The sequence below is a fragment of the Falco rusticolus genome, chromosome 20 (genome assembly GCF_015220075.1).
Source record: "Falco rusticolus isolate bFalRus1 chromosome 20, bFalRus1.pri, whole genome shotgun sequence".
Classification (NCBI taxonomy): Eukaryota; Metazoa; Chordata; class Aves; order Falconiformes; family Falconidae; genus Falco; species Falco rusticolus.
This window is the reverse complement of record NC_051206.1, coordinates 93,722-117,359: the sequence shown is the minus strand read 5'-3', so window position 1 is coordinate 117,359 and position 23,638 is coordinate 93,722. Positions and strand designations below refer to the sequence as shown.

The 23,638-nt window shown below is 65.7% G+C and overlaps 1 protein-coding gene across 6 annotated transcripts; it reads right to left on the bottom strand.

The window, feature by feature from the left end:
• Positions 1 to 1,418: 1,418 nt before the first annotated feature.
• Positions 1,419 to 22,100, bottom strand: CAMK2B (calcium/calmodulin dependent protein kinase II beta). 6 transcript variants are annotated; one of them, XM_037371810.1, is made up of 21 exons: positions 21,946 to 22,100; positions 18,958 to 19,052; positions 16,108 to 16,167; positions 15,534 to 15,588; positions 15,363 to 15,428; positions 13,598 to 13,670; positions 12,884 to 12,986; positions 12,002 to 12,085; positions 11,533 to 11,627; positions 11,194 to 11,316; positions 11,035 to 11,118; positions 10,153 to 10,195; positions 9,566 to 9,640; positions 7,781 to 7,821; positions 7,632 to 7,703; positions 6,346 to 6,390; positions 5,980 to 6,028; positions 3,037 to 3,112; positions 2,854 to 2,948; positions 1,647 to 1,881; positions 1,419 to 1,576 (listed from the first exon to the last, which is right to left on the bottom strand). In XM_037371810.1, the coding sequence occupies exons 1-20, from the start codon at positions 22,008 to 22,010 to the stop codon at positions 1,649 to 1,651; spliced, it is 1,632 nt and encodes a 543-aa protein (XP_037227707.1). In that variant the 5' UTR covers positions 22,011 to 22,100; the 3' UTR covers positions 1,419 to 1,576; positions 1,647 to 1,648. The 6 variants fall into 6 exon arrangements, with proteins under 6 accessions (XP_037227707.1, XP_037227708.1, XP_037227709.1 ...); XM_037371811.1 differs by having other exon boundaries at positions 7,781 to 7,818; positions 21,946 to 22,099; XM_037371812.1 differs by lacking the exon at positions 6,346 to 6,390.
• Positions 22,101 to 23,638: the final 1,538 nt, after the last annotated feature.

Below are 23,638 nucleotides of genomic sequence, written 5' to 3'. Positions count from 1 at the left end.
GGATGTGCCGGGGGGGGGGGGGGGGGGGGGGGGGGCGGGGACGACACACGGAAAAAGAATGAGAGAAAAGGGGAGAAGAGAAAAATTTGGCAACGATCCACCAGCATTCATGGGACAGTAACAGCTCAGCTCAGCTCCTCGACATACAGCATTAGCGCCCGAGGTTTGCTCCCGCGCAAAGGGCATGCAGAAAAAAATAATAATAATTAAAAAAAGAAATAGATATCCCCCAGCCCTTCCCCCCCCCCCCCCCCCCCAGCCAAAAACAGCCCCCAGCAACACACGGTGCCTCCGGACGCAGAGGTGGAGGAAGGGGAAGCCCCAGGGAAAATGCGTGGCCGAGCTGGAGAGTGCCCAGAGTGGGTGATGCCTCCCCCAGGGAAGAAGAACGGGGGGGAGATGGGGTCCCCCTGAGCACTGGCTGGGGGGAAGGGAGGCAGGAGGGTAGTAAACACCCTCGGCCGGAGCTGGGAGCGCTGCCCGGTGCCCCTGTGCGGTGGGGGGAGCAGCGGGGGACGCCCAGCACCCGGCGGAGCAGCCTGTGCCCCCTAAGAGACCCGTTCTCTTAGTCTAAAGTGCTTTCGATGCTGCGTCAGTGCTGGCTGGATTGCCCCGATCCCCCCGCCCCATCCCCGCTGCCTGGGCCGCAGCCCCCCGGCCACGCCCCAGCCCCATTACATGGCACCCACATCCCCCCAACCCTGTCACCTCTGCCAAAACCTGCCAGCACCTGGAGCCAGGACCCAGCCACCCGCCTGCCCGGGGAGGGGGAAACAGGGTGCTGGGTGCCTGGCCTTTGTCACCAGGCTGGGGACACAGGGATGCCTGCCGGGGGACCCTCCCAAAGGCACCCACCGTGCCCCCACCCCAGCAGTGCCTGGGATCAGCCTCAGTTCCCTCATGGCATCGCTCCTGGGGGTAGCGCTGGACTTTTTTTTGGGGGGGGGTCTGTCCCCCCCCCCAGCCTTGCTTACCACCCAGCAGCCCCCCGTGGCCGGGGACCCCCGTGGGAATTCAAAAATAAAGAGCTCTCTCTATGTACAGGGACCGGGGAGGGAAAGAGCAAAAGCGGAGTCCAAAGAACAACATCCACCACCAGCAACAGCGAAACGCCACAAGCACAGCCGGGACGGGGGTCGGGACCCCCCCCACCCCCCGCCACTGCCCCCCCCTTCCACCAGCTGGGAGACACACTCCCCCCAGGCGGAGACGGGCAGAGAGGGGGGGTCTGGCTGTGGGGTTGTCCCCCCCAGCCCCTCTGCCTGTGGCCGAGTGGCTGGGTTGGTTTTTGGGTGTGTGTTTGGGTTGGGGTTTGGTGGGGGTTTTTCTCCCCCCCCCCCCCCTTTTTTTTTTTTTTTTTTTCTTTTTTCTGTTTTCATCGTTTTGGCTTTTTTTTTTTTTTTTTTTTTGTCTTTTTGTTTTCTGCAAACACAGGCACTGGTGGGGGGAGGAGCAGGGGCCGGGGCGGAGGGGGGACAGGCATGCGGACGCGTGCTTCGGGGCCGCAGCTCCGGCTGCCGGCTCGGCTCCCATCGCCGTCTCCGTCGGGCTGGAACCAGGACAGCCACCACAAGCTCTGCGGGGATGGGGGACACCCTTGGTGAGCCAGAAGCAGGGCACCCCGCTCCCCCCAATCCCGCACTCACCTTCACTGGAGCGGGGCGACGGGGGCCCCCGAGCCATGGAAGTGGACGTTCTGCCACTTGCCGTCGCGGCGGTGCCAGACGCGGGTCTCCTCGGACTGGCTGGTGCGGGGCCGGCCCTGGGCATCGATGTACTGGGTGAGGCGGATGTAGGCGATGCAGGCGGCGTCCTCCCCGATGACGTGCACGTGGGGGTTCAGGATGGTCGTGTGGATGGGCTTGTTGTTCTTGGAGAGCACTGCGGGGGGGGGGGCGTCAGCGGCGCGCAGGGCGAGGGGCAGGGGGGCTGGCAGGGCAGGCAGAGGGATGGCCGGGTAGGAACAGGGACGGGCAGGCGGACAGGGGGGCAGGCAGGCCAGGCAAGGCAGGCAGAGATGGGGAAGAGGCAGGACGAGCAGGGCAGCAGACAGCGACCAGACAGGGGACGGGCAGGGGGACAGGAAGGACAGGTAGGGTGGACGGACAGAGGGGCTGGGCAGGGGTGAGGCAGTTTGGATGGACGGACGGTCAGCGGGTGGCCAAGACTGCCTGGCAGGTGGGGGGTGGGGGTGGGGTGGGGGCAGGTAGGGCCAGATAAGGCATACAGGCAGGCGGGCAGGGCAGGGCTGTGGACAGGCAGGGCAGGAGGTGCCAGCTAGGTAGGCAGCCAGACAGGCTGGGCAGGCAGGGTGGGCAAGCAGGCAGAAAACAGCCGAGGGGGACAGGCAGGACAGGCAGAGGGACAGGTAGGATGGGGAGGGAGAAAGGCAGGGCAGGCAGGGCACAGGCAGGACAGCCGGGGTGGACAGGCAGGGGCAACAGGCAGGATGGATGGAGAAGAGATGGGCAGGGAGAAGCAGGGTGCAGGCAGGGTGCAGGCAGGGCACAGGCAGGGCAGGCAGGGCACAAGCAGGGCAAAGGCAGGGGGCATGCAGGGCAGGCAGGGGGCAGGCAGGGGGCAGGCAGGGCAGGCAGGGAGCAGGCAGGGGGCAGGCAGAGTGCAGGCAGAGCACAGGCAGGGCAGGCAAGGCACAAGCAGGGCAAAGGCAGGGGGCAGGCAGGGCAGGCAGGGGGCAGGCAGGGCGCGGGCAGGGCAGGCAGGGGGCAGGCAGAGTGCAGGCAGAGCACAGGCAGGGCAGGCAAGGCACAAGCAGGGCAAAGGCAGAGGTCAGGCAGGGTGCAGGCAGGGCACAGGCAGGGCAGGCAGGGCGCAGGCAGGACAGGCACTCACAGTTCTCGAAGTAGAAGCGGTGGAAGTCCATGCCCTCCACCAGGTTGCCCAGGGCCTCAGGCTCGAAGGAGGTGAGCCCAGGGTCGCAGATCTTCCTGCAAGGCAGTGGGTGAGCGGCAGCCCCGCCCCGCCCTGCCCCACCCCCCCAGCCCCACCCAACCCCGCCCACAGGACCCCACTCACGCATAAGCCTCGAAGTCCCCGTTGTTGACGGCCTCGATGAGCTGCTCCGTGATCTTGATGATCTCCTGCTTGCGGGCTGGGGGGGGATGGCCAGTGTCACTGCCCTGTCCCTGTCCCCGTGCCAGGGTCCCCTGGGGCGGAGCAGAGGGACTGGGGGGTGGGGGGTGATGCAGGTGGGAGCGGGGGGGCTGAGGGGAGAGGGACAGACACGTTCTGTGGGGGTGAGTGGCCCGGACATTGGGATGGACACGGTGACATGGGACATGGGGAAGGGACACATGGGAGGGGGGCCACGGGGCCAGACAGGGACCATGGCGGGGGTGGGGGGAACAGACAAACCATGGCAGGGACAGGCACAGGGACCATGGAGGGGGACAGCGACAGAGACCATGGGGACAGACACAGGGACCTCCACGCACCCAGGGTCCCCACAACTCTGCCACACCAGTATCAGCATCCCCACACCCAGGGGTCCTGTGCCCTCCCAGCATGCCCCAGTGCTGCCCAGTGCCATCCCAGTGCCCTCCCAGTGCCAGTTCAGCATGTTCCAGTGCTTCCCAGTGCATCCCAATGTTAACCCTGCATGCCCCACTATATCCCAGTGCCATTCCAGTGCATCCCAATACACCCAGTGCCATCCCACTCTGTCTCAGTGCCATTCCAGTGCATCCCGGTACCATCTCAATGTATTACAATAGATCCCAGTTCCATGTAAGTGATCACAACACATCCCAGTGCAATCCCATTGCATCCCAGTGTTCCTCCAGTGTGCTCCAATACATCCTAGTGCATCCCAGAGCCACCCCAGTGCATTTCAATATGCCCCAGTTCCATCCCAGTGCAATCCTACTGCATCCCAGTGACTCACCCGTACATTCCAGTGCATCCCACTACATCTCAGTTACAATCAGGTATGTTCCACTACCATTCCAGGGCATCCCAAAACATCTTAGTTTACACCAGTACATCTCAGGACCATCCCAGTCCATTTCAGTGCAGCCCAGTGCCAACCTACTGTATCCCAGTGCCCTTCCAGTGCATTCCAGTTCACCCCAGTTCCATCTCAGTGCATCCCAGTGTGCTCCAGTGCCATTTCAATGCAGCCCACTTCACTATATCCCGATGTCTCATTTCATCCTGACGCCACTCCAGTGCATCCCAGTGCCATTCTACTGCATCCCACTGCCACTCCAGTGCATTCCAATACAGACCAGTTCGACCCCAGTACACCCCAGTGCTATGCCAGATCATATCATTACACTCCCATTTGCCTCAGTGCATCCCAGTGACATCCCACTGCATCTCGGTGACAATCTACTGTGTCCCAGTGCTATTCCAGTGCATCCCAATACATCCCAGTTCCATTTCAGTGCGTTGCAGTACCATTCTACTGCTTCCCAGTGCATCCCAGTACCATTTTAGTGCATTCCAGTACACCTCAGTTCCATCCAGTGCATTACACTGCCATTCCAGTGCATCTCAGTTCATGCTGGTACCATCCCACTGTATCCCTGTGCATGCTGGAGCATCTCGGTGCCATCCCAGTCCATCTCAGTGCACCCTAATGCAGCTCAGTGCCATCCCAGAGCCATTCCAGAGCATCCCAGTGCCATCCTTAGGCTGTCCTTATGCCAATGCAGTGCATCCCAATACATCCCAGTTCCATCCCAGTTAACTCCAATGCATCCTAGTGCCATTCCAGAGCATCCCAGTGCATCCCTGTACCATTAAAGTGCACCCCAATGTGCCATGCCAGTGCACCCCAATGCATCCTGGTGCCATCTCATCCCATACCAGTGCCATCCCAATGTGTCCTATGCCAGTACAGTGGTGTCCCAGTCCATCCCAGTGCACCCCAGAGCATCTCACTGCCATCCCTGTGCCACTACAGTGTGTTCCAATGCATCCTGGTTTCATTCCAGTACAACCCAATGCACCCTGGTGCCTTGCCAGTGCATCCCAGCTCCATCCCAGTGCATCCCAGTGCTATCCCAGTGACATCTCAGTGCATCTGAGCGCATCCCAGTGCCATCCCAGTGCATCCCACTGCCACTCCATTACACTCTAATGCATCCTAGTGCCACCCTAGCACCATGCCAGTGCCATCCCAGTGCCATCAAATTGCATCCCAATGCCATCTCAGTGCATCCCAGTGCACCCCAATGCATCCTGGTGTCATCCCAGTGCATCCCAGCTCCATCCCAGTGCTGTCCCAGTGCAACCCAATGATGTCTCAGTGCACCCCAATGCATCCCAGTGCTATCTCAGTGCCATCAAATTGCATCCCAGTGCCATCTCAGTGCATCCCAGTGCACCCCAATGCATCCTGGTGCCATCCCAGTGCATCCCAGCTTCATCCCAGTGCTGTCCCAGTGCATCCCAGTGACCTCTCAGTGCACCCCAATGCATCCCAGCGCCATCCCAATGCATCCTGGTGCCATCCCAGTGCCATTCCAGTACACCCCAATGCATTCTACTGCCACCCTAGCGCCATCCCAGTTTCGTCAAATTGCATCTCAGTGCCATCTCAGTGGATCCTGGTGAAATCCCAGTGCATCCCAGCTCCATCCTAGTGCATTCCAGCACCCTTCCAGTGCATGTCCCAGTGCATCCCAGCTCTATTCCAGCACGCTCCCAGCGCACCCCAGTGCCATCCCAGTGCATTCCAGCTCCATCCCAGTGCATTCTAGCACCCTCCCAGTGCATCCCAGCTCCATCCTAGTGCATTCCAGCACCCTTCCAGTGCATGTCCCAGTGCATCCCAGCTCTATTCCAGCACGCTCCCAGTGCACCCCAGTGCCATCCCAGTGCATTCCAGCTCCATCCCAGTGCATTCTAGCACCCTCCCAGTGCATCCCAGTGCCATCCTAGTGCATCCCAGCACATTCCAGCACCCTCCCAGTGCATCCCAGTGCTAGCCCTGCTCCGCAGCCCTCCCGTCACCTTTTGTGTCCTCGTCCTCGATGGTGGTGTTGGTGCTATCGGACGACTCCTGCCAGCAGGACAGCGACGGTGCAGGGGGAGAGACACAAACAGAGAGGGTCAGAATCGGGCCCAGCCGGGGGCGGCGGGTGTGAGCCCGGCCGGGGCTCAGCAGGACCCCGGCGATGGCGGACGCCGTGGGGGGGAGCCCCCACCATCACTGCGCCCCGTGCGCGCTCCTCATCCGCTCCAGCGCCACGTCAGCCCCCTCCCCACCCTGCGCCATGGCTGATGCTGGGGGGAGGATGGAGGCGGAAAGCGGGGCCCCAAACGACCCCGAGGGCTAACGAACGCGGCGAGGCGCGAAGGGAAGGGAGGCAGCAATACCTTTATGCCGTCCGCAGGGTTATGAATTACAGTAGTTTGAGGCTCCTATGGGAGAAGGGAGAGAGACAGAGGCGGGGGGGGGGGGGGGACGAAGCAAGAGCCCAGGGAGGGGGACAACGGAGGGGGAGGACGACGGAGCGAGAAGCACGCGGACGGGGGCGAAGAGAGACCCAGACCGGATTCGGGGAGGGGCAGAGGGGGGGGAGAGAAGCAGAGAGTCATTAGTCCAGCGAAAGCCAAATGGTTTAATTCACAGAAAGACGGAGGTGGGAGAGGCGGGGAAGGGGGCAGAGAGCAGGGAGAGAGGCGCAGCGAGACAGCCGAGGGAAAGCCGGCTGGGTTGTAGAGGGCAGTCCCGTGCCCGTGTCCTGCATCTGCTGTGCTGACCGGGCATCCCTGTGCCCGTGAACTCCACTCACTGTGCCAGCCGAGCATCCCTCTGCCGTGTCCCGCACTCGCTCCATGGGCTGGATACCCCTTTACTCACCCACAGTGTCCCACACTCGCTGGGCACCCCGGTGCCCGTGTCCCGCACTTGCTGTGCCGGCTGCACACCCCCGTGCCTGTGTCCACCAGCTGGGCATCATTGTGCCCATATCCTGCACTTAGTGCTCCAGCTGGGCACCCGCATGCCCGTGTCCTGCACGCACTGCGCCAGCCGAGCACCTCTGCACCCAGATCCTGCACTTGCTGTACCCACCACACATTCCCACGGCTGTACCCTGCGCTCACTGTGCCCGCTGGGCATCCCTGCGCCTGTATCCTGTGCTCACGGCACCCGCCAGACACGCTCGTGCCCGTACCCCGCACCCGCTGTGCCAGCTGGGTGGCGGTGGGCACCCCCGTGCCCGCATCCTGCACCCACCTTGCTGTCTGCATTGCCAGGGCATCCCCACGTCCTGCACCCGCTGCACCAGCCTGGCAGCCCTGTGCCGCATCCTGCACTTACCTCACCGCAGGATCACAGTCAGCAGCCCCATCCCTGGGCCAGTATCCTGCACCCACCGCATGATCCGCAGCACGGGGCACCGCCACACCCATAACATGCACCCCCCTGCACCCATCCTGCACCCACCTGCCGTCCCTGCGAGGGGCATCCTGCCTGCATCCTGCACCCCCCCTCCATCCTCATGACACCCCCCATCTCCAGCAACCCCAGGGACAGCTGGACAGACAGACAGACGAGGCCAGGGCCGGGGGGGGGGGTGGGCGCATGGCGATGGATGGGATGGGATGGTGGGATGGATGTGGCCAGGAGGGGGGACGACAGGGTGGGGGGCACCTACCAGCGCGGCAGGTGGGAGTGTCCCCTTGGGGCTGGTGACACCGGCGCTGCCTTTGGTGCTGTTGGTCTGGGGCTGGGGGGAGAGACAGGGGGCTCAGTGGCACGGGGGGGGGGGCAGCCCCCCCGCGGCTCCCCCCCGCAGCCCCTCACCTTCACGCCGTCTGCCTTCTTGTTCAGTAAGCTCTTAGCTGCTGTGAAGGGGGAGAGAGTATCAGCAGCTGTCCCCTCCCTCGTGTGTGTGTCCCCCTGTCCCTCCCTCAGTGCTCCCCCCCTCCCCCCCGATGACCCACTGGGCGCCACCAGCACCCACCACCCAGGTGCTGCGGAGGGGAGACACGCTGGGAGGGGAAGGTCCCCAACCTGGGGGTGTCCCCAACCTAGCGGGGGTGTCCCCAACCTGGGGATGTCCCCATCCTGGGGGTGTCCCCAGCCTGAGGGGAGGGTCCCCAACCTGGGGGACACACACATGAGCTGTGGGGGGTCCCATCCTGGTGGCCCCCGCAGAGGGGGGCCAGGGCTGGCTTACCTTGGAGAAATGCAGAGAGGAAAGCAAGAGAGAGCAGGGGAGGGGGGGAGGGGATGAGAGAGAAACGTGTGGAAAAAGGAGGAAAAAGGGACAAACATAAAAAAAAAAAACAAAACATAAAAAAGATATTTGAGTCGGGGGGGGGGGCGGCCTCCTGTGCCCCACCCAGTGCCATTCTGGAGGGGGACGAGGACGGGGGCTGGGGGAGCATCTGTCACTCCTGTCGTATTCTCTGGCCAGCGGGGGGGACAGGGACATGGCAGGGGGGCACAACTGGCGGTGGTGGGGGTGTCACCTCAAGCATCCTTGTCACATCTCTGAACTCGAGGACCCCCTTGCTAGCGTCACAGCGGGGGGGGGCGCTGTGCAAATCCGGTGACAGCTGGGTGGCATGGATCAGCACCCACTGTTGGGGGGGGTGGGGGGGAAATGGGGGGGGAGGGGACACCCCTGCCCCCCCCGTGGACCCATGTCCCTACAGAGGTCCCTGGCAGGGTGTCCCCAAGGGTCCCGGTCCCTCCTCCGAAAGCAGGCGGGCGCTGAGAGGTGGGGGTTTAAACCAGAGCCGAATTAGGGGGGGTCGGAGGGGGGTTTCCCCGGCTCGGGGGGGGGGGGCCGCTGTAGCCCTGGGGGTGGGGGCATGGTTTAAGACCCGCCGAGTGTTTCGCGGTGCCACGAACACTGGCTACAGCTCTCGGGAAGCCGTGAGGGAGGAACGTGCGAGAGGGCATGCAGGGGGGCATGCAGGGCGGGGGGGGCACATGCTGGGGGTGTGCGCGAGGGGCAGACACAGGGGGGGCCACGGGGGGACCACAGGGCATGCAGCTGGTTTGCCCCCCTCCATGCACAAGCGTGCCCCCTCTGTGTGCAGGGGCTGGGGGGCAGTGCCGTGGGGTGGGAGCAATGGGGAGGGCACCCCGAAATTATCTCCCCCTGCCCCAGCTCCCCATTGCTGACCCAGGTGGGGGTCCCCTGGGGGTGCCACCACAGTGTGTCATCCTCCCCCCAGGGACCACTGGCCCAGAGCAGGGCACAAGCACCCAAGCAACCCCCCCGGGAATGGGGGTCAAGCACTGCAGGGGGGTGGGGGGGTGCAGACTCCCCCCCCGGCGCCAACCGGGGGGTGATAGCGGCAGGGGGAGACAGTGGCATCACTCGGTCCCCACGGGGAAGGGGAGAGGCTGGGGGGGTGCAGGACGGGGGGAGGCAATGCGGGGGGTCCATGCATGCGCTCCGATTTCCGAGGAGGGCACCCGAAACCCGTTGGGGGGGGGGGGGGGAGGTGTGAGGAAGAGGACGGTTGGGGGGACGGGACATGGGGACAAAGGATCTGGGGCGGGGAGATGGGGGGGACACAGAAACCAAGCAGGGCCGGGGGGGCCGGGGGGGCCCTTTGCGGATGCGTCTACCTTGTTCCACCAGCCCCAGGGGGGCCCCGGCGGCGGCCGCCGACATGGTCGGAGGAGCGGTGGTCTGTCTGCCCACTGCGGGCAGGAGCCGCAGCAGAGAGAGAGAGAGAGAGGAGAGAAGGGAGCAGAGCTCCTGTTAGGGGGAAGGGGCAGGTGGGCGGGGGGGGGGCGCTGCAGCCAAGACCCCCACCTTCCCACCCTTCCACCCCCCAACAGCAAGCCCTGGGGTGCCCATTACCCCGGCCTCAGGCCTGGGGGTGGCTCGTGTTGCTCCGTCCCCTCCCACCGTGTCCCCCCCCCCGCCAGCCACCGGAGTCGGCGGGGGGGGGGGACACGGGGACCCGGCACTACCTGCTGCTGTGTGCGTGGGGCGGGGGGGGGGCGGATCCTGCCCCCCCCTTGGCTAATGCACGCCCCCGTCCTCGCCGACAGGGAAAAAATGGGGGGGGGGTTAAGGGGGGGGAGGGGGAGAAAGAGAGAAAGACAGTGACAGAGAGAGGGGGAGGGGGGCACCGGCCTCGGCGGGGGCTGCGGGCGGGGGGGCTGTGGCCCCCGGGCCCCCCCAGCCAGCGGGAGCCCCTCCTTACCTGAGAAGTTCCTGGTGGCCAACATGGTGGTGAGGATGGCGCCCTGCAAGGAAGGGGGCAGGATGAGTTGGGGTGGGGGGTGGGGGGGTGGGGGGTGGGGGGCGGGCTGTGTGCAGGATGAGGATGGGGGTGATGATGGGATGGGGAGGGTGGGGCAGGGGGTGCAGGATGAGGCTGGGGCAGGGGTGATGGGATGGGGGGGCAGTGGGGCAGGTGGGGCAGGATGAGGATGGGAGGTGATAGGATGGGGGGGCAATGAGTGCAGGATGAGGCCGGGGGGCATGATGGGATGGGGGGGCAGTGCGGCAGGGGGTGCATGATGAGGCTGGGGTGGGGGTGATGGGATGGAGGGGCAGGGGTGCAGGATAGGGCCATGGCATGGTGTGACATGCCAGGCAGGACAGGATGGGACCATGGCACGGGGCACCACACTGGGCACGACCAGGGTGAGACCGTGGTGCTGGGAAACCTGCCGGGCAGGGGCAGGCTGGGGCCGTGCCGCGCTGGGTATCACTGGGACGGGCCCACGGCCCGTGGCAGAGCAGCCGGCATGGCCAGCGTGACACCATGCCACAGCAGGCACAGCCACAGGGGACCATCCCACATAGCAAAGCACCAGGCATGGGGCCAGGATGGGGCCACAGCACCACTGGGACAGGGCTGTGCCCCGTGGGAAAGCACGAGGGCGCTGCCAGGATGGGACCACGCCAGGCAGGGAAGCACCGGGATGGCAGCAGGGGGTAGCTGGGATGGGGGATGGGACCGTGCTGCACCGGGCGCTGGCTGTGAGCACATGGCCCCAGCATGGGCACAGTGGCTGCTGTGCTGGGGGGAAGCACCGGGCACGGATCCAGCCCACGCTGTCCCTTGAGGATCCCTCACCTTGAGCTTCCTCCGGGCGTTGAACTTTTTCAGACATTCTACCGTCTCCTGCCTGTGCATCATGGAGGCCACGGTCGAGCGTTGCTGTGGGGGACAACGGGGTCAGCGCCAGGCGCCAGGGGCCACACCGGGGGGACACGGAGCAGGGACAGCACTTACGCAGACCCACGGGTGCTTGAGGGCTTCGTGGGCTGTGATGCGCTTGGCAGGGTTGATGGTCAGCATCTGGTTGATGAGGTTTTTCGCTTCGGGGGTGACCGTGTCCCACTCAGGCGAAGGGAACTGGGGAGGGGTGGGGACACGGGGGTGATGGCTGGGGAGAGTAGCCTTGCCAAGAGAGTCCCCTTGCCAAGTCCCTGGGCAGCCACCAGAGATGTGGCCCAAAGCCATCCCCCAGGCTCTGCCTGGTGATGATTAGCTGTAGTGTCCCTCAGTAGGTTCCAGAGTTAACGGGCCACCTGGCTGCAGTGCAGGGGGGGCCTGGCACCGGGGACTTACGTCATAGGCACCAGCCTTGATCTGTTGGTAGAGTTTGTGCTGGTCCTCATCCCAAAATGGGGGGTACCCCACCAGCAAGATGTACAGGATGACACCTGGGTGAGGGAGAGCAGAGTCAGGGCTAGGGGAACAGGGACCTCCCCGCGGCTCCCTCCAGCCCTGCCCAGGGACAGCAGTGTCCCCAGGTCAGCCTGTCCCCATGTTCCCCGCGGCAGCATCCAGACACCCAGCAGAGCACAGCACAGCCGGGGCACACAGCCCAGGGTGGGGACAGGACCAGGATGGGGACATGGATGAGGACTGGGCTGGGGCTGGGACAGGAACTAGGATGGGACCAGCATAGAACTGGGATGGGGAAGAGGATGATACTGGCATGGGACTGGGATGCAACTGGGACGGAGCCAGGAAAGGGGCAGGAAGGGATGGGGGAGGGGACCGAGGTGGGGGGCCGGCGGGGCCGGGCTCTTACCACATGCCCAGATGTCCACGGGTTTGCCATAGGCCTCTTTGCGCAGGACTTCGGGGGAGAGGTAGCCCGGCGTGCCCGCAAAGCCTGGGGTGGAGATGGCAGGAGCTGAGCCGAGCCGTGGCGGGCGGGAGGGGGTGGGCAGGGGCAGGGGCAGGGTGGGCGTGAGGCAGCGGGCAGTGGACACGGGGCTGGGGCACAGCCACAGGGCAGCGGTGTGCTGGGCACGGGGTGGGGATGCGGTGGGGATGGGGCTGGATGCGGTGGGCACGGGGGAGGGACATGGTGGGCATGGGGCAGGGCATGGGGGGCATGGGGCAGGATGTGGTGGGCACGGGGAAGGGCACAGTGGGCACGGGGAAGGGCGCGCTGGGCTGGACACGGTGGGCATGGGGCAGGGTGCGGTAGGTAGGACACAGTGGGCATAGGGCAGGGCATAGTAGGCAGGACACGGTGGGCACAGGGAGGACGCGGTGGGCACAGGGAGGACATGGTGCCAGGACGTGGTGGGCAGGACATGGTGGGCACAGGGCAGGACGCGGTGGGCATGGGGCAGAGCGTGGTGGGTAGGAAGCGGTGGGCACAGGGAGGGCACGGTGGGCACAGGGAGGATGCAGTGGGCATGGGGCAGGACGCGGTGGGCAGGATGCAGTGGGCACGGGGCAGGGCATGGTGGGTAAGAAGCGGTGGGCATGGGGCAGGACACGGTGGGCAGGACGCAGGGAGCAGTGGGTAGGAAGCGGTGGGCACGGGGAGGGCACGGTGGGCACAGGGAGGACGCAGTGGGCACAGGGAGGGCATGGTGGGCACGGGGCAGGACACGGTGGGCAGGAAGCGGTGGGCACGGGGAGGGCGCGGTGGGCACGGGGATGCAGCGGCACTCACCGAACCAGGCCTGCTGATCCCCCTGCACCTCGATGGCGAGGCCGAAGTCTGCCAGCTTCACCGCTGCCCCTTTGCACTTGCTGGCCAGGAGCAGGTTCTCCGGCTGCCACGGCAGCAGCGGGCACAGGGTGGCGAGGGGAGAGGGGACACCAGAGGGGGAGCAGAGGGGGCTTTGCCGCCGCCATCAAGCGGGTGCTGCCCACCTGCCTGTCCCCGTGCCGAGTGCTGGGGGGTGCCTGGGTGGCAGTCCCCCTGCCGTCCCTACGGTGCCACCATGTCACCCCTGGCCTCACCCCGGCATCGCCCCGCAGCCCTGCAGCCTCAGGGCCATGTCCCACCTCAGAGCCAGCCCCGAGCACCCCCCAGCCCCACATCCCACCTGGCTCACGCCCGCCCCCAGCACCCCAACGGGGGTTGTGTGCGTGAGCGGGGGGGTCACAGTGAGCACCTGGCTCAGTGCGGGAGGTCGCCGTGCCTGGGGAGTCACGTGCACCTCCAGAAAGGGGAGATGGCAGGTGGAGGCACCCAGAGCAGAGGGGACACCGCCAGCCCCACGGGGAGCTCAGTGACACACACCCCAGGACATGGGAGCTTGAGGACCCACAAAGCTGCCCACCCCCCCACCCCCCCGCCCCATATGTGGGGACACAGGGAAAGACCTGGGGAGGGGGGAGAAGCACCCTGTGCAGACAGGTGGACGGGGGGGGCACTCACCTTGAGGTCCCTGTGGACGACCCCCATTTGGTGACAGTGGAGGACGGCCTCCAGGATCTGCTGGATGCAGTGGCTGCACGCAAACGTCAGAGGGGGGCGTCAGGGGCATGCTGCCCCCCCCCCCGCCACCTCCCACACCCCCCTGTCAGGGCCACCTGGGACCTGCGCCCCCTCCAAATCAGCCCCCTGCCCCGCTGCCAGCCGCCCGCTGCGCCCTGGGAGGGACTCTACAAAAACAAGCCGTGATCTCATACTGGGGGGTGTGCTGAGCTTGGCACCCCCCTGTGCCCCTGCTTGGGGGGGTCACCCCGGGGGGGGGACACTGCCTTGGAGGGAGGTCACCCCTGGGTGCCCATCAGGGGGTGCTCCCATCCTGGCATGGAGCCATGGGGGTCACCCTAATGGTGCTGCTGTGCCCCCTCGCCGGCCATGGGGACCCCCCCCAGCCCTGCTGCTGCCTGGACACTGGGGTCCCCCAGACAGGACTCACGGGGGGGACAGGGGGGTGCGGGGAGGGCGGATGGAGACAAGACAAGAAAGAAAGAAGGAAGGAGCAGGGGGATGAGAGGCTGAAATGGGGGTGAAGTGAGGGGCCCCTGCCCGGCTGGGGGTGCTGGGGCGTGTGTGTGTGTGGGGTACCTCCCTGCAAGGGGTGGGGCAAAAAATTTGGGGGGAGGGGGGGCAGAAAAAGGAGGGAGGAGAGAGCCCCAAAGCGGGGTCCCAGCAAGGGGAGCGGGGGGCCGGGAAGCGGGATGCTCCGGCGGGTGGGGGCAGCGCAGGGGGCACGGCCCCCCCGCCCCCCCCCCCATTATACTGACCTGTGGCTCCCTCTGCACAGGGGCAAAGTGATGGGTGGGAGAAACGCGTGCTAATAGCTCATGGACACAGTGACTGCAAAACAAAACGGGGGGCGGGGGGCGGGGGGCGGGAGTGGGGGCAGGGTGGGGATAAGGGGGTGAGGGGGCAGGATGGAGAGGAATGGGGTGGGAGTAGGGGGTAGGATGGGGGGTGGGGGGGAGGATACAGAGGCAGGAGGGAGAAGGACAGAGGGGCAGGTTGGGGGGGCGGGGGGGGGGGGCAAGGAGGCAGGTCAGGGGCAGGTGGGGGGCAGGAGGCAAAACACAGGGAAGGGGGTGCCGGGGGGGTAGCAAGCAGGGGGGCAGCGGTGGGACGGACAGACACACAGACGGACACACGGACACGCAGAGCCCAAGTGAGGTGTGATGGGAGACAGGGGGGTGGGGGGGGTGGGGGGGGTGGGGGGGAGGACAGGAGGGACGGACAGAGGGCAGAGGGAAGGGCACGGGGAGGGGGGACGGGGGGGTGGAGATGGGGGGAACGAGAGAGGGGGAGAAACAATGTTGTGAAAGCCCAGAGACCACGGGGACGGGCACACGGTGGGCACACAGGGTGCTGGGGGCTCACTACAGGCACGGGGGGGCCCTGGGGGCCCCCCACCCGCCACCAGCCCCCCTGGCACATCATGACAGCACCAGGCCTCAGCGGCGGGGGTTGGTGGTGGGAGCATGGGGTGAGGGGGGGATGTGGGGGGGCCCCACTGATCACCCGGCAGCAGGATGGAAGTTGGTGGGGGGTTACAGTAAGGGGGTGGGCACCTCCCACCCACTCAGCTCCCCCCCCTGCCTGCCTTGCTGGAGCTGCCCCATCCCTGAAGCCCCCCCGGGGGATGGGGGGGGCACTGGGGGGGCTGGGGGTGTCCAGGGGACTTTGGGGGGGGGGGGCGGGGGGAGACATGGGGGCTCACCTGGCATCAGCTTCGCTGTAGTACTCCCGTGCCACGATGTCCTCAAAGAGCTCGCCGCCGGTCACCCTGCAACGCAGCCGGGGCACCGCGTCACCCTGGGACCCTGATGCCTGGGCACCCCGACCCCCCCGGGACCCCTCGATCCCCCCTGACCCCCCCAGCTGCACTCACAGGTCGAAGACGAGGTAATGGAAACCCTCCTCTGAGATGCTGTCATGGAGCCGCACTGCAGGGACAGGACAGGGACAGGGATGGGGACAGGGACAGGCTCAGCCTCGGCCCCAGGAGCCCACGGGCCCCGGGCAGCCGCCACGTCTGTCACACGTGTGTCCATGTCATGCAGCCCTCACATCTGCACCCAGTGTGTCACCGGGGGAGGCACCCAGCAGGACCCCAGGGGTAGGACCCCACCTGTCACCAGGGTGACACCCAGCATGGCCCAGGGGGCACCCAGCGTGTCCCTGGGTGGCAGACAGCACACCCCTGTGGTGGCACCCAGCGTGTCCCAGGACCCCAGGGGGGCACCCAGTGTGTCGCTGGGGTGGCACCCAGCAGGACCCCACATGTCCCCAGGGTGGCACGCCCTCATGGTGGCACCCAGCGTGTCCCTGGGGTGGCACCTAGCAGGACCCCAGGGGTGACACCCCACACATCCTCAGGTGGGCACCCAGCACATCCCAGGGTGGCACCCTGCGCACCCCCATGGTGCCTGTCCCCAGGGTGGTCCGGGCCAGGCACCACTCACCGATGTTGGAGTGCTTCAGCAGCCGGCAGATGCGGGCCTCCCGCTCCAGCTTCTGGTGGTCTGGGGGGACAGGGGTCAGCCAGCTCCCCGCCCCCCATCCCCCACCCCGGGGCCCCCCAGCCCCACCCGCGCCACAGGGGGTCCCTCTCCCCAGCCCTGTCCCCAGCCCGAGGAGCCTGCAGGTGCCCGCTCGTGCGTGCACATGGCTCTGTGGGTGGGTGCGCACAGCTGTGCAGGTGCGTGTGGGTGTGCATGCGTGTGTCACTGTGCATGCATGTGCCGGCGTGTACCAGGGCACACGAGTGTGTGGGTGTGCACCTGTGGGCACGTGCACCTGTGTGCGGGTTTGCATGTGTGTGCACACATGTGGGTGCATGGGTGTGTGGGTGTGCGCAGATGTGTACACACATGTGTACGCAACTGCGCATGTGTGTATGCACATTTGTGTGGTTGTGCATGTATGGATGTGTGCGTATGTGCCTGTGGGTGTGCAAACACGTGTGGTTGTATGTGTGTGTGCTTGTGCCCATGTGTGTGTGGGGGGTGTGGTTGTGCATGCGTTGTGGGTGTGGATGTATGTGTGGTGTCCCTGTCCCTGTGGGGGGTAGTACGTGTAGGTGTGCAGGTGTGCAGGTGTGCCTGCGCGTGCGGGTGTGCCTGTGGGCGGCTGTACCCATGTGCACGTGCACCTGTGTGTGCCACTGTCCCAGCTTGCGGCAGTACAACATGTGTGTGCAGCTGTACATCCATGCGGTTGTACCTGTGTGCATGGGTGCACCTTTGTGCACAGCTGTACCCACGTGTGCCACTGCACCCACATGTGACTGCACCTGTGTGCAACTGTACATCCATGAGGCTGCGCTCATGCGTGCAGCTGCACCTGTGTGTAGCTGTACACGTGTGTACATGTGTTTGCCACTGTATGAGTGTATGTGTGTAGTGGTACCTGTGTGTGTAGTTGTACCTGTGTGTGTACTGTGGTGTGCAGCTGTACCTGCGTGCATGGCAGTATCTGTGTGTGCAGGTGTACCTACAGGTGATGCTGTACCTATGTGTGGCTGTAGCTGTGTCTGCAGCTGTACATCCATGCAGCTGCACCTGTTTGCAGCTGTACACATGCGTACCTGTGACTGCCAGTGTACGAGCGCACGGCTGTACCTGTGTGTACGTACCAGGGGGTGCAGCTGTACCTGTATGTCTGTACATACATGCGTATCAGGGCGTGTGGCTGTACCTCTGTGTGTGTGTGTGATGTGTGTGTGTCAGGATATGCAGCTGTATCTGTGTGTGTGTGAGGGTGTGTGGCTGTAGCTGTGTTTGTGTACATGTCTATCAGGGCATGTGGCTGTACCTGTCCACGTGCACACACGTGTGTACAGGGCATGCAGCTGTACCTCTGTGTGTATGTGTCTGTGTGTATCAGGTTGTGTGCCTCTACCTGTCTGTGCATGTGTGTGTGTCAGGGTGTGTGTGTGTCAGGGTGTGTGGCTGTAACACTCTGTATGTGTGTGTGTGCGCGCACATGCGTGTGTGTGAGCAGGGAAGGGCTGTGCCAGGCAGGGTGTGCACCTGCTCACAACCCCCCCCACCTGTGTGTATGTACACACACGTGTATAGCAATCACACACATCCCCCACCTGCACACACATGTGCACACACCCCCATGTACAGCGTGCACAGGCACCCCCATGCACACTGTACTCAGAGCAAACACCTGTGCACATGCACACACACTCATGGCCAAGGTACATACACGTGTGTACACAGAGTACACCCCCATGCACTCAGTGCAACCATGTGCTGCCTGCTCACACGTGTGCACACCCCCACACCCATGTACACTGTGCACACACACCCCTCGCACAGGGTCACACACACACTGCTGAGGGGTGCACACACCCTGTGGCCCAGTACAGGCACACATGCATATGCCCTGCTCACACCTGTGCACACACATACACCCCCGCACATGCAGTGCACACACCTGTATACACACTGCACACATGCACTGCTGACATCTGCACACACAGCCACAAACCCACTGACACAGCGCGCGCACACTCTGCCTGCTCACAGCCCTGCACACACACCTGTGTGAGCACACACTCGTGCACCCCGCACTGCTTACATGTGCACACCCTCATGTACACACATATGTGCACACACATGTGCCTGCACACATCCATGAACACATACGTGCACATCACACACCACACACACCTGCGCATGCACACACCCCATGTACACATCACGCACACACCTGTGTGCACACACATGCACACATAGAGCTCACACTGTTGCACGCACACACTTGTGCACACACACACTGCACACACCCCATGTACACATCACACACAGCTCACACTTGTGCAAGCATGCACACACCCCCAGCACACACCTATGCACACATACACATGTACACGTTGGACATGCACTGCACACATCTGTGCGCACACATACCCATGCACACGCACTGCTCACACCTGTGTGTACACACACTGCTCACAGCTGCGCGCACACAGACCCCTTTGCACAAAGCACATGCATATACACACGTCTGTGCATGCACACACGCAAAGAGCTGCTCATGCATGTGCACACCCTAGGGCACACCACGGCTGCTGCGGGGCTCCGAGGGGCACCCTGGGGCTGGGGGGGGGCGTCCCACAGGGTAGCAGGAGGGAGTGGGAAGAGGCAGAGCTGGATCCAGCCCCCGTGGAGCCCCCCCCACCCCAAGCATCGTGCGTACCGCGGGTGTCACGGGCACCATGGGTGTTACCATGGGCACCCGGGTGGCCGGGCTGGGGGTGGCCCCGGGGTGGGTGCCGGGGGGTCGCTGGGGGGTCCTACCTCTGGCAGAGAGCTTTTTGGTGTTGATGATCTTGGCGGCGTACTCATGGCCAGTGCAGAGCTTGACGCAGCGCCGGACCACCGAGAAAGCCCCCCTGGGGAGGGCGGGGGGGACAGGCTCAGTGCCCCCCGCCTGTCTCAGCCCCCCCCCCCCGAAACCAGGCACGGGTGGGCTCCCACCCCGTGACTCAGCACCCCGGGGCCAGGGACTGCACCGGCCGTGACTCAGCACCCGCGGGGTGAACCCCGACACCGGGGGAGCCCCGATGCCAGTTGGCCCCCACCCCAGGCACGCTGGGGGCCTGCGGATGGGGGTGCTGGGGGGTGCCAGGTGGTGGGGGTGGGCTCGGGGGGGTGAGCACCTCGGGGGGGCCTGGGACCAGCATCACGGAGGGGGTCGTGGGAAGGATCCGGCACCGGCAGCCCGTTGCCATGGGGACGGCGGGTGGCCCGGATGGCGGCGGTGGCCATGGTGGTGGCGGAGGTGGTAGCGATGGTGGCAGCGGTAGCAGCGGGCACAGGGCCCGGCTGCGGGCCCAGTGGGGCTCGGGGAGCCAGTGGCCACCGGCAATCCCGGGGACAGGGACAGTGTGGTCATACTCACACTGGGCAGGGACACCCACTCGCCTGCAGCCCCCTCAAGCGCCACCACCACCTGTCCCCCTCCCAGGACCAACATTCCTGCCTGTCCCTGCCTGCCGGAGTCCCCAGGGCAGCAGGTGCTCAGCAGCACCCACGCTCGAGGGGTCAGGGCAGCGTCTGGGGTGGCACCAAGGAACCCCCTCAGGGGACAGCCCCCAGTGCTGGGCTGGGGTCACGGCAGAGCCTGGCAGCACCCCCGTGCCAGTAGCACCCCTGTGCCGCCACACCAAGGGTCCTGCGGGGGACACGTGGGCCCCAGGAGGTTGGGGGCCAGGTGCTCCCCTGCCACCACACCAGGTCCCCATGTCCTGGGGCACCGAGGGCCCCACACTGGCCCAGACAGTGAGGACCCTGCCACCACTGGCGGATGGGGGGATCCCCTCTGGCCTTGCACCCCCCGGCCACCCCATCCCCTCCCACGTGGCCCCGGGGACAGGGGGACACAGTGGGTGCCAGCTCCTGTAGGAGGGACGACTGCCATTTGCTGTGCCCCCCCGCCCTGTGCCTCAGTTTCCCCACCGGCCGTGGGCAGATGTCCCTGGCAAGCCGGGCACGGGGGGAGACACGCACAGTGGCTGGTGGGTGACATGGAGGGATGGGGGGATCTGCGTTGCCATGGCAATCAGGACAGGCTGGATTTGGGGGAAAGTGAGGGAATAGCCCCTGATGTCACCACATCTCCCCCCACCCTACCCCCCCAGGTACCCCCAAAGGGACCACATCTATCCCTGCAAAATGTCCCCCGGCTATGGGGGGCGTACCTTCTGCCCCGACAAGGTCTGCCCCCACATGCCCCACCCCCCCAGTTTTACTCCCTCCGGTCTGCATGGGGGTCCAGGGGATCTGCCCCCGCCCCATGGCCTTCGGGTCAAATTAGCCCCCACCCCAAACGAGTTTCTCCTCAGATCCCCCCAACACACATCCCGGGGGGGGTCATGGATGGAGGGGTGGCTGGGGAGGTGGAAGGATGGGGGTGGGAGGGGCAGGGGGGACCTGGGGATCTTTAAGGACTACGGGTCCAGAAGGGCTGGCATCTATAAGGACCGGTGGCTGGGGGAGGGGGCAGCAGATCTGGGGAGTTATATAAGGCCCAAAGGGGTCTAACGGGGGCTGGGGGCTGAGAAGGGGCTATAAGGACCAGAGGGGAGACATGGATGGGTCTATAGCAACGGGGGGCGCAGAGTGATTGGGAGATCCATAGGGGTGGGGGGCAAGGGGGCCTGGAGGATGGGGGGGGTCTGAAAGGAGCAGGTGCCTATAAGTACTCAAGGACAGGCTGGAGGATGAGGGATGGCTATAGGGACTGGGGGGTGTAGGGGCTTCAGGCGGGGGCGTCTGTCAGGATTGAGGGGGTCTGGGAGGTCTGTAAGGACTGGTGCGGCTGTAAGGGCTCGGGGCGGGGGTGCGGGTATCAGTAAGGGCTTCGGAGGGGTCTGGAGGGATGGGGGTCTATAAGGACTGGGGCGGCTCTAAGGACCAGAGGATCTTCAGAGATGGGGGTGTGCGTGTGTGTGTGTGTCTGTGAGGACGAGGGGGTCTGTAGGAGCAAGGGAGGGCTGTAAAGACTGGAGGGGGGGGGGGGCTGTAGAAGCCAGGGGCGGGATCGGGAGTGCTGGGGGATCTATAAGGACTGGGGGGCCAGGAGACATGGAGGAGGGGGTCTGTAGAGATGAGGGTCCATAGGGTCAAGGGTGGCTATAAGGACTGGGAGCATCTATAGGGCTGGATGATTGGGGACCGGGGCGCGGGGGGGGGGGGCGCGAAAAATGGAAGGATTGGGGGGGTCTGGGGTGATTGGGGCATAGTTAAGGACTGGAGGGGGGTTGTCAGGAAAGATCAGGGGGGCCTGTAAGGATGGGGGGGTCCCTGGGGAACAAGGGGGCTGCAGGGACTGGGGGGTCCATGGGGACGGGGGTTACGTGGAGGAACTTGGGGTCCGGGCGGCCCCGGGGGCTGTAAGGCCCCGAGGGTCCCTGCGGCTGGGGCGGGGAGGGGAGATGCTGGGGGGCAGGCACCGGACCGGCGGGGGCCGGTATTGGGGGGGGGGGGGGGGGCAGGGCCAGTACCGGGGGGAGGGCAGTACGGGGCGGGGGGGGGGGGGGGCAGCCGGGGGGGGGGGGGGGCTGGGCAGGGCCGGTAAAGGGGGGGGGGCGGCGGAGGCGGTGGGGGAGCCGGTCCCGGGTGCCCCGTCCCGCGGAGGAAGGGGGGATGCGTCACGTCTGCACCGAGCAGCGGCCGGAGCCCCGGCCAGCGCCCCCCGCCCCCGCCGCCCCCCGCGCTCCGCCCACGGCCGGTGCCGTGCCCGTGCCCGGTGCCGGTGCCGGTGCCGGTGCCGGCGGCCCTTACTTGCCGATCTCCTCGTAGAGCTGGTACTCGTCGGTGAAGCGGGTGCAGGGCACGGTGGTGGCCATGCTGCCGCCGCGCCGCGCCGCAATGAGCCGCCCCGGCACCGGCTCCGCTCCGGCTCCGGCTCCGCCTGGCGCGGGGGGGCGGGAGGAGGCGCTGCCGGGCCGGGGGAGGCACCGGCCGGGGGAGGCACCAGTCCGGGACAGCCCCCGCCGCCCCCCATCCCCCCCCCCCCCGCGGCTGGGATCCCCCCCACCCCCGGGGCACCCGCCGCCTCGGACCTGCCCCCGCGCCAGGGACCACCCCCCCACTCGTCGCCACGCGCGCCCCCCCCCAACCCCCCGGGGCTGGACCCCCGGTACCCCGCGGGGATCCCCCTCTCCCCAGTGGCTCCAGGGCCAGACCACCCCCCTGCGACCCCTTTATCTCAAATGCCCCGCGGGTGGAGGGACCCATGTCCCCCGTGTGTTGTGTGTCCTCCCCAAAAAAAGGTCCCATACCCAGACCCGTCTCCCTGATTCCCCCCTCCCAAAATCCCCGTATCTAGACCCCCTCCCACAGATCCCACACCACCTCCACAAAGGATGCCAAACTCAGATGCCCTCACCCCGAGGACCCACATCCCCCCCCCCCCCAAAGTCCCCATATCCAGACCCCCTCCTCGGCACCCCCCCAATATCTCCATATCCAGATCCCCTCCCAGGGACCTCACGTCCCCCCAAAGGACCCCAAATCCGTGCCCCCCCAGCCCCCATCCGCCCCCCAAAAGACCCCAATATCCAGACACTCCTCTCAAGGATCCCACATCCACTCCCTCCACCATCCCCCTCCACCCCCCCCGTGGGACACCCCCCAATATCGAGCCCCCCCGTACACCAATGTCACCCCCAATGTCACCCCAAACAACCCCTCCAGGCTTTAACACCGCCCCCCTGCCCGAGGCAAAACACCGGGGGGGGAGCAAAATCCTGTCCTCCCCGCCCCCGCCCCCAGGGCACCTTGAAGCCCCCCAGTGCCAAAGGCTTGCTGAGGGGGCAGGCTGTTTTTGGGGGGACACACACAAGAGGCCACCAGCAGGCCCAGGGCCTGGCTGGGTGCCACAGCCCGCCGTGGCACAGTGTCACCAGTGGGGCCGGGGGGTGAGCGGGGGGTGGGTAGGTGCCCACCCTGGGGCGCGGGGCGAGTGCGGGTGGGCGGCTGGCGGCTGGCGCTGCCGTTGCCATGGGGACCGTGGGCGGCCGTGGGGGACTGCGCCGAGCCCGGTTATATTTGTGCATCGCCACCGAGAAATTTCAGCACCCAGCATGGGGGAGATGTAGGGGGGACACAGGGACAGGGAGCTGGGGAGCTGTGGGGCGAGATCCCAGGTCGGCACCCCCAAAGCCACCAGGCACCCAGTGCCCACCTCACTAAATCCAGCCCCACCCCACCCCCGGGATCCCATATCCACCCCCAGAAAGGACCCCAAAATCCAGCCCCTCCAGGGATCCCATATTCAACCCCAAAAGGGACCCCAAAATCCAGCCCCCCCTGGTGATCCCATATCCACCCCCACAGAGCCCCAAAATCCAGCCACCGCTACCACACGGGTGGGACCCTCTCCCCAGCCCCATGCTGGGGACATGAGGGTCACTGGCAGACGTCCCCATGTGTCTCCCTTGGGTGTTCCTGTCCCCGGCCTTCAAGCAGGGTG